The following is a 13,571-nucleotide window of genomic DNA, read 5'->3' as shown; positions in this document are numbered from 1 at the left end:
TGGAAAAATGTCCTCGGGTGAGGATTAAAAAAATAAATAAATAAATAAAAATAAAGACCTATCAGCATTTTAAAATTATTTATTTATTTGTTTATTTATTTTTAGAGAGAAAGAAAGGGAGGGAGAGGGAGAGAGAGAAAAACATTGATTTTGTTGTTCCACTTATTCATGCATTCATTGGTTGATTCTTTTTTTAATCCTCACCAGAGGACATTTTTGGATTCATCTTCAGATAGAGCTGGAGGGAGATGGGGAGGAAGAGAGAGAGAGAAACCTTGATGTGAGAGAGACACATCAAGTGGCTGCCACCCACACAACCCCAACGGGGGGCCGGGGACAAACTGCAACCAAGGTACGTGCCCTTAGCGGGAACCGAACCCAGATCTCTCTGGTCCGCAGGTCAATGCTCTAACTGCTGAGCCAAACCAGCCAGGGTCATTGGTTGATTCTTGTATATGCCCTCACTGGGGATCAAACCTGCAACCTTGGCCTATCCAGATGATGCTCTAACCAGCTGAACTACCCAGCCAGGGTCTGTCTGCATTTTTATTCAATAAACTTGAAAGTTGTCTTACTCTTGTACAATGTATCTCTTTTCCAGTCCCTCAACCCAAGTCCAGAGGACACCAAAGGCTCCTCTTTGAAGCAAGATGCTTTGATGATTTTCTCACTTTAGAATCTAGATTCCACAATTTATATACCCTCATAGTTCTTCTCTGAGTATTTTCCAGCTGGCCTGAGGACAGTATAATAGTATTCATATTCATATAATAGTTTCATACAATCTGTATGGAGTATGATAAAGTCTATTTTCCGGCACAAGTTGAGAATTTCCTTACAATAGATTCTTTTTTTTTTTTATCCTCACCCGAGGACATTTTCCCATTTTTTATTCAGATAGAGTGGGAGGGAGAGAGAGAGAGAGAAACATCGTGGTGAAAGGGACACATCGAGTGGTTGCCCCCCACACGACCCAATCAGGGCTGAGGAAAAACTGCAACCAAGGTATGTGCCCTTAGCGGGAACTGAACCCGGGTCTCCCTGGACCGCAGGCTGACACTCTAACCGCTGAGCCAAACTGGCCTGGGCTACAATAGATTCTTTAAAGGAAAACATCAAAAGACATTTTATCCAAAGTGAAATCATAACAGTAAGCCTTGACTTTTAAAAGCACAAGAGGGAAGGATTGGGATAGGAAATTAATTAATTTTGGTTTTGCTGAAATGGTTCATAATTGTAAATTTTTGAGTGTTTCTACTATCAGAGGACTTAAGCATCAGCAGATGGGCTTAGCGGCTTGCAGAGCTGCAGGGGTGGGGGGAGATACAGAGTTGGACAAGTGGAAATTGGTTATCTTGGGGGATCAGCTAGGGTTTCCATCACCCTCAGCCTGGCGGCTCTGAAATGCCCTTTGTTGTTAAGGACATAGCACAGTGAGGTAGGGAAGGCATTAGGGAAGCAGGAAGCAGATGGAAAGGGCAAGTTAGGGGGCCTTGGTCAGCAGCTGCAGGAAGGAGAGGCCAGCGTAAAGGGCACAGAGGTGAGGGAGGGTGTCTGGGTCCCACATGTACTGGGGGCCCGATCTCTGCACTTCCAGGCCACTCAGTCCCACTAGGGCTTCTGTGAAGGTCAGTTCCTCTTCTCCAAGGGAGGAGAGCAGGTCAGGTTGCAGGGGGAAAACACCTTCTTTATCCTGTAGGAAACTCTGTTCCATTATACTCTCCACCTGGAAGGAACCAAAATAGCATGAAAAGGAAGAACTGGAAACCTCTTTTCCTTTCTCCTAACTCATAAAAACCTCAAAGATGCATGCCTACCTTTCTCTTATTATACTCCTTTTATTACATTACATTACATTACAACTCCATCGGGTCTTTTATTTATTTATTTATTTAATTTTATTATTATTATTTTTTATCCTCACCCGAGGACATATTTTGATATTTTGTTCAGATAGAGTGGGAGGGGGAGAGAGAGAGAGAGAGAGAAACATCGACGTGAAAGGGACACATCGAGTGGTTGCCATCCACACGATCCAACCAGGGCCGGGGACAAACTGCAACTGAGGTACGCGCCCTTAGCGGGAACTGAACCTGGGTCTCTCCAGACCACAGGCCGACGCTCTAACCGCTAAGCCAAACTGGCCAGGGCTGGGCCTTTTTTTTTTTTTTTATTGATTTGAGAGAGAGGAAGGGAGAGAGAGAAACATCCATCAGTGCACCCTGTTGAACCCGTCACCTTTTGGTGTACAGGACGATGCTCCAACCAATTGAGCTACACTGGCCAGGACCCATCTGGGTCTTTTAATAATCCTGTACAGTGGGCAGCACATTTATGTTTAGCCCCATTTTACAAAGGGGTGAATTGAGACTCAGAGACACTAAAAGATTTGCTCACATCACTTGGCTAGGAGTAAGCAAAACCAGAATTTTCTGTCTCCTGTCGTAAGATCAGGCTGAAAAACCCAGGTAATCTCCCAGAAATGTACTCTTATCTCTAGTTGTGAAATATCAAAAAGGAAGAAACATGGAGAGAAATAAAAAGTGGGCCATGAGCTCCTGGGATAAGCAGAGGCCCTCTATGAGGGTTCTGTCATGAGACTACATTTGTATCTTTTCACTGGTTCTAGCTGACTCCTTCCCAACTTTCCTAGGAATTGGTTGTTCTTTCTTACAAGCTTTAGTTGCACAGGTAGAATCTTTTTCTCCATGGATTTTATCAGCAGCTTCTGTTGGGCTTCACTTAACTCTGGAGAAAAAAGCAGAGAAAGAGATGTGTATTGTCGGTGCAAAGGGGACTACAGATTCTGAATGGACACACTTCCAGACTTGCAGCATTCATCCATGGTTAATGCCTGCTCTGGCCAGGCGCCTTTGCTAGGTATGTTAGGTAAAAAGTTACTCCCTTCACTCAAGGAACTTGCAATCTAGTGGAGAAAACAGAGGAACACGCAAATACGGTACATGATGTTGAGGGAGGTATAGCTGAGGGGTCTGCTTTGGTCTTGGCATTTGATGGCTGCCTTCTTAAGAGAACAAACATCTCAGCTTACACCTGAAGGACCAGAGAGATCTTCTAAGTGGGGAAATGTTTCATGAAGAGTGAAGGAGTTAATTCAGGTGCAAGATGAGAAAATATTACCCTGTGAAATGAAAGCTAACAAATATTGAAAAAAAGTGATGAACTTAGTTGTGTAGAAGTTTTATTGTTTTTATTTTTTAAATATGTTTTTATTGACTTTAGAGAGAGAGAGGAGAGAGGGAGAAGGAGAGATAGAAACACCCATCTACTGCCTCCTGCATACGCCCTACTAGGGATCGAGCCCACAACCCTAGCATGTGTCCTGACCGGGAATCGAACCGGGAACATCATGAGGCACGGGATGACGCTCACTGGCTAGGCTATATGTAGAAGCTTTAAATAAAAGGCTGATTAAACTAGGGTTATCCCAACCTCTATTAGCAACACTAGGCCATATTCCCAGATTATCCAAAGTGACCAAGTGAATCCTTAGGAATGATACAAAGTTTTAAAAATGTAGATATAAACTACTTAATTGTGCTATAATTTGCCTGGCATTCTTCGTTCAAAGGTTTGGGAATTCATTCAGTGATTTATTCCTATCACCGAAAGGGTGTATAAACCAAGGCCTTATTCCTTACTTACCTGTTAGGGCGCCAAGGAAATAGAGGATGGCGCCCATAACCTCCTTTGATATTAGGACGTCTTTTGGGAGTGCCTCCAGTGTCACTTCATGTCCTTTGTCTAGAGCCCCTTCAAGCTGTGGGGAAAGGCAGGTAACTATTTAAGACAACACAAATAAGGGGCCCAGCACGGTGTCTGGCACATAATTCCTTGACATCTGTTAACTTTCTCCCATTTTCTTATTTCTTTTTCAAGGTATCAAGTCCTGAAACTATTGGGCTCCTGGGCTCCTGGGTTCCTGAGCCTTGCTTTTCGGAAAGGAAAGTTCCAGCCTCCTTTCAAGAGAGGGCCCTGCTGGCCTGCTGCCTCCCCCTGTCCGTCAGGAAGGAGTATGTGCCTTGGGGGAATCTGCGCTGTTTGCCCTTCTCCAGAGGGACAAGGGAACAGTGGTGGCCTGGCAGCCTGAGGGCACTTGGCCAACCTTGGGGAAGGCATCCACTGTCGAGTCCCCTGGCCACTGACCACCTTCTGCTAGTGTCAGATCCCCCACCAGTAACACCTGCACCCAAACCTTCCCTTCTCCCACACCGCCCCGGCTCCCACTGGACCTCACCGTGAGTTCCAGGTCTTGTAGTTCCTTTTTCTTTCCTAGAAGTTTGCTGAGGGAGGTGAGCAGAGACCTTTGTCCCACATGGTTCAGCTTCTCCACTTCTTGGATCTCTCGATGAATCTCTTCTTTCAGTGTCCCGAAGTCCTCATGGGCCTCCCCTATGGGGACGGTCAACGTGGCAAACAAACGGCTCTCCACCTGGTACCCTCCCCATTCAGTCAGCATTCCCCTGCAGGCTCCTTCCTGGAGCCCTTCTCAGGTCCCTGTGCTCTGCTCCCATTGTGAACCTGGCCCTTCTTGTTTCTGACCAAGGAATGCAACTATGAAGTTATCCATCAGCCCTGACTTGAGGTGTGTGGGTGTGAGGGGGAGCTGGGGGGGAGGAGGGGTGCCAGGACCCACATGACCATCTAAGCCAGCAGTTCATTCTCCCTGAGCTCCCAGGCCCCACCGTGGATCAGCAGACAAGAGACTTCCCTTTTTCTAAGAGTCTGGCTAAAAGTTGAGAAGGAAGGTCTATTTCCCCTTCTCATGAGTTAGTTGACAAAGAAGACTTTGGCGACTGAGTGACGGCCAGGATGGGACTGCTTCAGAGATCTGTGGGTCTGTATCCAGGGATGTGGGTGGATCAGGAATGGCTTGAACCTGAGCCTGGCCATCTAGGGCAGCGGTTCTCAACCTGTGGGTCGCGACCCCTTTGGGGGTCAAACGACCCTTTCACAGGGGTCGCCTAAGACCATCGGAAAACACATATTTCCGATGGCGATTCATAACAATAGCAAAATTACAGTTATGAAGTAGCAACAAAAATAATTTTATGGTTGGGGGTCCCCACAACATGAGGAACTGTATTAAAGGGTCGCGGCATTAGGAAGGTTGAGAACCACTGCTCTAGGGACCTGGCATCCTAGGAATATGTCCAGCCTGCTTTGGAGAGATTGGCTTCCTGGGAGTGACACCAATCCCCAGGACGTGGGACTCAACACTTGTCCCCTCCTCCCCCCACCCCAGTCGATACTTTTCCCGCTGCTTTCATGCCAAAGTCTTGGGAGAAACGCACAAAATTCCTTACCAACATCAGCTGCCTGGATGACTGAAGGGGAAAAAAAAAAAGCAATGATAAGAATGTAATCCTCCCAAACAGTAGCCATACTCAGGTGATGAGACATTAACGGGGGTTGGGACACCCAGCCAGCTTAAGGATACACTTGCCCCATTTGTGAGAGGCAGGAATGGGTCAGGAGAAAAGCTAAGGCAATGGGAAAAGGGAACCTGGAATTGAGTTGTCAACACTGTGACTCAGCTGCCCCGGCCCCAGGGGCTGGGCGGTGGAGTTCAGATGTGCGTGTAATAGGTTACAGCTACTAAGGCCCTCGAGGGCAGGCGTCTGAGGCCGCAGACCACCTGGGCCTCTTGTCCAGAGACCATCCTTTTCCATTGCTTTTCCCTAGGGCTATTGGAATTTCTGCCACGGTTCAGGGACCATTATTTGCTGGGACCCGTTCTGCCATGTTCCCTGTTGGTCCCATGGAGAAGGGAAGAAAAAAACCGGAGTTTTAAAATTCGGAGTCAAAAAAGTTACAGTGAAATGACAGGAAACACTTACGGGCGAACTTCTCCTCTTCTGGCTTTTCTGAAGACAGAAACAATATGCATGTGTCAGGTCAGACCTATCTGTGCCTTTCTATCTAGAGCCGTTGTTAAGGCAGCGGTGTCAGTGATCATTATAAAAACACACGGAGACTATGTTAGCTCATCTGTCCCCGCAGTTTGGGGACACACACTGTCTCCAGGTCTTATTTCTGCTTCCATCTGTTTCTCTGCCTTTCTTGGGGGGTATTCATATGCCTTTATCTGTCTTTCCTAATGTTGAGAATAGATATTTTTTAGGGACTTGGAAAATAAAACCAGGGTCTCCTGGGGGTGGGTGGGGGGTGTTATAGTATGTCTGTACTATTCGAGGGCACAGGACTTTAGCCGATAATGTCAGGGCGAGGGCAGAAGATGTGGGGAGCCAGGAAGCAATCTCACTCACCTCCGCGAGGGAAGGTTTGCATGTCCTCGTTGCAGATATGTGGAATTTCTGTACGGAGCAAGAGAGGGGAGAGCAGGACCCTTAAACAGCTGCCCCACCGTTCTTTCTCCAGTGTCAAATCTATGGGCTCCGCGAAGGGCTAGGACCTTGCCCTCAAATGCCTCACTGCATCTTTGGCTCCTCCTCTATTGCTAAAAGCCATCCTTTTTCCCTCTGTAAATCCTTTCCTAGGATAACAGTATTTTCTCTCTTGCATTTGAGTACTGGTGTCTGCATCTGTTTCCTCCACTGGCCACAGAGTTCTTGAAGCAGAGGCTGTGACTGTTCTCTGTGCCCCCTCCCGCAGCGAACACAGTGCCTAGCACACAGGAGAAGCTCAGAACCAGGAATCCCTCCCCTTTCTCTCCAGAGCAGCCCCTGCTGTTCTGTTCCCTCCAGTTGGACACACTCCTTCACGAATTCCCTGACATTGCCACAGGAGGGGACCAGGATGCCTTAGTATCGGTGCAGGTAACTCTTGTTTTGAGGGGAGAACATGCTGGTGTCTGCTCACCCCACTCATTTTTGCCTTTGACCATCAGCTGTCTCACTCGAAAGGCCAGGATGCAGCCCTTGGGGATGGTCACAGCTTCCTTGTGGTTTATGGATCCCTAGGATTAGACAGTGAGGATTTGTGAATCTGCAGAGTTTCTAAGTACGAGGCATTAGAAGCATGTGTGTGGGTAGTGTGCAAGTGAAGGGCCAGGCCTGAGAGCCTTTGTGGAGACAAGAAATTGGGAACCCTTCACCGGTGTCCCTGACCGCCTTCCCACCCCGTCCAGACTCCACGGGTGAGCTTCAAAGCTCTTCTGCTCATTTCCACTGATCATCCCTCTAATGATCCGTGCCTCCTCCTGTGTGAAGGAACTGGGCAGACCTGCTCCGTCGCCTGCCTGTGCATCCCTGTCCCACCTTAGAGCTTCCATCCAGGCCCTGCTTCCTTCTTCCTCTTCGCCATCGGTCCCTTGCTCATCCTCTTCAAGAAACCTTCCTCGACTAACCCTGCTCCTAGTTCCAACTCATCCCTTGCATATGCATACAAAATAGACAGAGGTATGTAGAGCATTACTTATTCACATGGAATTTTCCAAGCTTGTGTTCTCTGGGCTTTAAGCTATGTGTCTCCTCCATGAGACTGAGAACTTTCTGAGAACAAGGATGTGTGTCCTGTAGATCGTGAGGGGATACCTATGGCTATGAGTTTCCCCTTCTCAGATGGTTCTCTGTGGCATGTGGCACAGGGATCTGCCACACTGGGCACCATTGACCAGAGACAGGATTTGTGTCTGGCCAGCAGGGAACTGGATCTTGAAAAGCAGGGAGAAAGAGTAGGTCCTTTATAGTATCCTGGGTGGACATTGATGGGACGAAGTCAATATAGCCTCTGTGGAGAGGCTGAATGTGTGTGTGTGTGTGTGTGTGTGTGTGTGTGTGTGTGTGTGAACCAAACCTGTAGCCCCAGTGGGGCGAAGAATGGGAGGGAGAAGACACCCTCTGCCTTGCCAGCTCTCTCCAGAGTGACCTCCTGTACGGTCTCCACCACTTCCATCACCACATACAGGTTCTCTCCTCGATCTCGCATCTCCTTAAGGAACGGGCACTCTGCTCCCAGCTTCCTGTGGCAGGAGGGACATAAGGGAATCATCCAGCGCCCCTCCCCCCCTGGGCCCTGGCCTTCCCTCTTCTGTCATTCCCTGGAGCTAGACACAGAGGTGTCAGGGAAAGGGTGAGGACTCTGAGGAAGGACCAAGGTTGAAACCCAGATCTCCGCTTAAGCAGGGCAGCTCCTCCGAATCTCAGTGCCTCATCTGTAAAACGAGGATAATGACCTACCTCCAGGGTGGAGAGAGACTGTGCTGTCATCTGGCACAGCACCTGGCCCAGAACAGAGCCTCCTGGTTGTTTCTTTCTCTTTTTTCCCCTTGGCTCTGGGGTGGATTCCCTTTCCTTTTCTCCCTGTTCTTAGCTCTGTTTATTTCCTTTGAGGTCCTTTGTTTCCATCTCTCATCCTCTTTCTTGCTCTTAACACCAGCTTCCCTCTCCACCTGCTTACGTATATAAACAGGTCCTTTGATCTTGCTACTCCCTCAGATTGCCATTGTTTCTTTCCTTCACTTCATTGGCAAATATGTCAAAAGATATTCCCACCCGCTGTCTTTGCTTCCTCACTACCTCCTTCGAAATTCTTTTATTCTTTGGTTTCTACTCCCATTCCTCAGTGGGAATAACGACCTCCCACTCACCAAACTCAAAGACCTCTCCTAACTCCGAGCAACACTGACCCTGCCGTCCAAACCCTCCGTGGGTGCCGTTTCCCGGCTTCTGACCACCCTGTGCCACCCTGGTTCTGCTCCTGTCTTTCCAGCTTCGAAATCCTGTCCATTCGTCTGCATCTCATCATCTAGTCTGTTTGGTTCCCTAAAATGTTATGTTCTCTAAGATTCTGTTCTCAGTTCTCTGCTGTCTGAACTCTGTCCAACAGTTTCCCCCGTTCCTGTAGTTCTGATTTTTATGTGGTCGGCCACCATACGTATCTGTCCCTGACTCCTCTCCTGAACTCCAGATCCTCATTTCCAAATACCTTTCAAGTTTTTAAAATTTGGGATCTCACTGACATATCACATTGTACTAGTTTTAGGCATACAACATAATGCTTATATATATATATATATAGAGAGAGAGAGAGAGAGAAGTGATTACCACAACGAGTTTAATTAACATTCATCACCACACATAGTTACCAATATTGTTTTTCTTGTTGTGAGAGCATTTAGGATCTACTCTCCTAGCAGCTAGCAATTATAGAGTACAGTGTGGTTAACTATCGTCACCCCAGGTACCTACTGGACACTCTCCCCTGTTGTCTCAGTGGAGATACAAACTCAAAACATCCAAAAGGAACTCACAGTCTTTCTCTCCAAATATGCTTCTAAACTCGGTCTTTCTGTTTTTATTAATGTCATCACATGGGTCAAGTATCAAAGTCATCCTGTTTTTATTATTCTTATATGTTTATTTATTTTAATAAAAATTACATATATTTAAGGTGCGCAGCGTGTTTTGATTAGATAGACATAGAGCAATGGTTACTACAGTCAAGCTAGCGAACATATCCACCTCACAGCTCCCGTTTGTGTGTGTGGTGAAAGTACCTGCAATCTACCCTTAGCACATTTTCAGGATATAACATAGAATTACTAACACACATTCGATCTCTAATAGAGTCACCTTTGACAACACCCACTTCCTTACCCTATAGTCAGCTCCAGGTCCAGCCCATTCTGCTGCCCCAGAAGCATCCATTCCTGCCTCCTGACTGCTTTTCCCAGCTCAAGTCCTCATTTTACATCTCTGACGGACAGTGGGACAGTCTGCCTACTTCAAACCCCTGAGCCTTGTGCTCTGACATGCTTCCTCCATCTGGCCAGACTACCCAGGACATACACCAGAGCACCGTCAGGGTTCCTCTGGGGCCTACGGAATAGTTGCATCTCCTTGAGGAGGCACCTGGTTCCCGCATGACCCGGGCCCACCCTACATCTCCCACTGTTCCCCTCACGCCTCTTCTGCTCCTGCCAAATGGTATTCATGGTCCCTGTAGGTTTTGAGATTTCTCATCCATGTGCCTTAGTAATGCTCTTTCCCCAGCCCTGGATGTCCAATATCTACTCATCTTTCATGACCTACATCATGGGCTGCTCCTCTGTGAAGTCTGTCCTCACCTCCTCAGCCAGAAGTGCCCCTGACCTGCCACAAAACTCAGACAAACCCCTCCCATGGCACTCACCACACCTGCCTTGGATTCTAGTTACTGTTGTATACTTTTCCCACACTCCTAGCTCTCATGGTTCTTGGATCAAGATGTTGTAGTGTTCCCCAGCACTTAGTAGGGTGCTTTGCACTCAGTGAAGCTATATAAATTTTACTAGGTGACTTCCCAGATACCCCAGTTTGTCTTTCCCACCCCCCACCCCCCACCCAGCCCTCACCTGCTTCTCTCAACCACTACTTAACTACTTAAAAGTCAGTTCCCCTGTCAAACCAAACATCTGAGGTGCCCAACATCGGCATGGCATCTGCCACACCCCTTGTGCTGCTGGGGCAGCAATCCCAAGGCTGCCTCAGGTGTATATGGGGCCAGGCTTGAGGTCATTTATGGGAGCAGAATGCTGTGCTCAAGCTGTAGTGGGAGCAGTTAAGACCCTGTTCCTTGATAGTGAGTTTCATAGAGTCTTAGGGTAGGAACCCTTGAGATTTTCCTCCAACCTCATTATTTTTCAGGAAACTATACTGAGGTCCTGAGAGGAGAAGCGACTTTTCCAAGGTCACCGAGCAAGTCCATGTGAACACACTCATGCTTCCATGTGTGTGATTGGTGGGCAGATGTTACCAGAAATAGTGGAGGGACAGGGGAAGTGGTTAGAAGATGGTCTGGAGGCACCCATAGGCCAGAAGCGTCATTGTCAAGAGTTCTCCTGTGGTAACCTTTGACTCTGTGACCAAGGCACCCTTTCCAGGCAACACCCTGCCCCCTACTGGTAGACCCCCAGCCCTGCGACTCTCACCTCTCCTTCTGCAAGGTCTCCAGGGCCTTGGGAGCCACACTGAGTGTCTGCACCTCCAGAGTGCTGCTTCGAGACAGCCCTGCAGTCCCTGTCACCTTGACTGTCTTCGGCACATCCACCTGTCCCTCCACTCGGGCATCCAGCATGTTCTTAAAGGCAAAGTTCCCAGAATCTGTTGGATCTGCAGGAGGGAGAAGACGAAAGGGCCTGGGCTGAGAGGCATCCATCGGTTTTTACCCCCCTCCTGTGAGAACTCCGGGCTAGATGACACCTAACCACACCTGGGCACAGGGAGCTTCTGGGTTCTCCTCATAAGCTAATGCCTGAGCCCCATCCCTCCGTACCCAACCCCATGCCCATGGCTGACCTGAAGGTGAGCTGCCAGGTTCCAGCACATCCAGGAGGGTGTAGTCAGTGCGCACATACCGGGCACCCCAAAAGAGCGTGCTCTTCCTCTTCCTCAGCACCAGGCAGAAGGGGTGGAAGCGCTTGAAGTCTATGAGGCTGTCAAGGGGTGTCAGGTCCCCTCGGGGGTTTAGCTGTCTGGTCAGGGACCGAGTGACATTTTCAAACATAGTCATTGTCTCTGTGGGGGAAGGGAGACAGAAGACTGACAAGTTGGGAGACCAAGACGTGGAATGGCCCTGCAGAGAGAGCGATCACCCTTAGGAGGCCCGGCTGCTTGGAATATCTGAGTTGAAAGGAAACAAAGGATTCATCATTTTATGATGAGGAAATGAGGCCTCGAGAGCTGAGAAGACTTGCCCAAAGCCACAAGGCTGGTTAGAGAAGCCAGCTCAGCTCTCTTTCTCCGTTTATTCTTTTTTTTTTTTTATCCTCACCCGAGGACATTTTTCCATTTTTTGTACAGATAGAGTGGGAGGGAGAGAGAGGAAGGGAGAGAGAGAGAAACATCGACGTGAAGGGACACATCGAGTGGCTGCCACCCGCACGACCAACCAGGGCCGGGGACAAACTGCAACCGAAGTACGTGCCCTTAGCGGGAACCGAACCCGGGTCTCTCCGGACCGCAGGCCGACGCTCTAACCGCTGAGCCAAACTGGCCAGGGCTCAGCTCTCTTTCTCAAAGGCTCTTCTCTCATTCCGCACGCGTCTTCTTCACGGACCTGCAGCCTGGCCGGGGCGTTCCATCAGTGATGGAGGAAAGCTCCTCTCACACAGCTATGCCTGCCTCGTCTTCCCAGAGAACTGTGACAGCTGGGACCCACGGACAGACGCCAGGAGACAGAGGCAGCCACCACTGGGGCAAGAGCCTGGAGAGGCAGTTGCCCTGTTTTTTGGGGTTGGGGTCACTTCCCTGTATCCTTACATCCCTTGTACCCTCCCCCTGGCTCCTGGGTGTGCGTGGACCCACTGCTGTCCAGGTCCTGCCTAGGGGATCCAGACATTTCACTGCTCTTTGCCTTTCTTCCCCGCCTGCCTACCACACCTCCCTTCCAATCTAAAGAATCTCTATTCATCTTTTAAGACTCAATTCAGGTCATCTCCTCTGTGATCTCTTCCCTCAACCCTTCAGGCAGCTAATGACTCTACCCTGTGTTCCCAAAGCAGGTGCCCTTCTGAAACACCTGCAACCGCATGTTGTTATGATCTGTCCACCTGACTCTCTCACCTACTCTACTGTGACCTCCCGGAGGGAAGGAAATGGCTCTTAGTCATCTTCGCAGCATCAGCACCAGGCACAGTGCCTGGTGCAGACTTGGAGCTTGGCAAATGTGTGAGGAAAGAATGAATAAACAAATGCATGAATGTGGCCCTGGGAGACATGGGCTGAGGTGAGAGGGCCCTGGAGAATGTGGGGCCTGCAAGAGCCTGAGGTTCACACTCCTGGGTCTCTGTCTTTGAGGTTCAAGTCCAGGTGCTCTGGCTGGGCAGTCAGCTGGCAGAGCCAGAGTATCCCCATGGGTGAGAGAGGGTATTCCAGCTGGCCTGAAACTCCCTCACCTCTCCTGTAGGCACCTCAGAGAATCAGAGAAGCAGGAGGCATGGTCACAGATGTATGGGCCATTCTGCCAGCCACACGAGCTCGCCTCATTCCTAGGAGGGCCAAGACGGGACAGGACAAACTCCTGGGGAGCCAGACTCACCTGGGAGGGGCTCGGATGACTGCAGTCTCCTCACCAGAGAGGTGCTCACGGGGCCACCTCTCCCTTTGCTCCCCAAGGCTAATCAGGATACCTACCCTATTGGGCTCCTGGGGACTCCTAGGCCCTTCTTGTCCCACCCATGTTCTTCTTCACCCCTAGATCACCCCCTGCCTTCTCCACTGTCATTGCGCTCTTACCAGGGAGAGGTGCTAGGTCCTGTCCGGCAACTGGGGCTGGGCTGAGGGCCCCGGGCTCACTTGGTCTGTAGGTTGCGAGCGTGACTATCCCTCACCAGGACAGGCTGCTGCTTTATGCTTCTGTGGAGGTAAGGATGTAGGTAGGCTTCCAGGGACCCCGCCTGCCCCAGTGACCCCACCCATCTCCCACTCCACTTCCGGGAGAACAGCATCAACCTGTTCCACATGTTCTCGGCCCCAGGCCCTGGCCTTCTGAGGACTGAGGGGGCGGGGAGCTGCCAGGCAGGTGCCAGCGTGGGTTGGGGGAGCCAAAGCCACGAGAGAGGTGGTAACTGAAGGTTGGCATTATGGACCAAGAGGAGAGGAAAGAAG

At 49.5% G+C, this 13,571-nt stretch overlaps 1 protein-coding gene across 1 annotated transcript; it reads right to left on the bottom strand.

Moving 5' to 3' along the window:
* Positions 1-1,269: 1,269 nt before the first annotated feature.
* On the bottom strand, positions 1,270-13,315 carry GSDMA (gasdermin A). Its single transcript, XM_036269262.1, has 12 exons — positions 13,200-13,315; positions 11,262-11,480; positions 10,895-11,075; positions 7,780-7,945; positions 6,844-6,940; positions 6,291-6,338; positions 5,862-5,888; positions 5,328-5,348; positions 4,259-4,413; positions 3,667-3,781; positions 2,675-2,748; positions 1,270-1,726 (listed from the first exon to the last, which is right to left on the bottom strand). The coding sequence occupies exons 2-12, from the start codon at positions 11,473-11,475 to the stop codon at positions 1,484-1,486; spliced, it is 1,341 nt and encodes a 446-aa protein (XP_036125155.1). The 5' UTR covers positions 11,476-11,480; positions 13,200-13,315; the 3' UTR covers positions 1,270-1,483.
* Between the last annotated feature and the right edge of the window lie 256 nt (positions 13,316-13,571).

The sequence above is a fragment of the Molossus molossus genome, unplaced genomic scaffold (assembly GCF_014108415.1).
Source record: "Molossus molossus isolate mMolMol1 unplaced genomic scaffold, mMolMol1.p scaffold_m16_p_19, whole genome shotgun sequence".
Classification (NCBI taxonomy): Eukaryota; Metazoa; Chordata; class Mammalia; order Chiroptera; family Molossidae; genus Molossus; species Molossus molossus.
Note: the sequence above shows the minus strand (reverse complement) of the source record. Positions and strands in the feature narration are given on the sequence as shown.

Bases quoted from the DNA above. Each gene is read 5' to 3' on its own strand.
- GSDMA (XM_036269262.1), bottom strand. From the start codon at position 11,475: ATGACTATGTTTGAAAATGTCACTCGGTCCCTGACCAGACAGCTAAAC. The intron at 5,889-6,290 runs GTGAGTGAGATT...TTCTGTCTTCAG, and splicing joins GCAAACCTTCCCTCGCGGAG to AAAAGCCAGAAGAGGAGAAG. The intron at 2,749-3,666 runs GTAAGTAAGGAA...TTTTTTCTCCAG, and splicing joins TTTCCTTGGCGCCCTAACAG to AGTTAAGTGAAGCCCAACAG.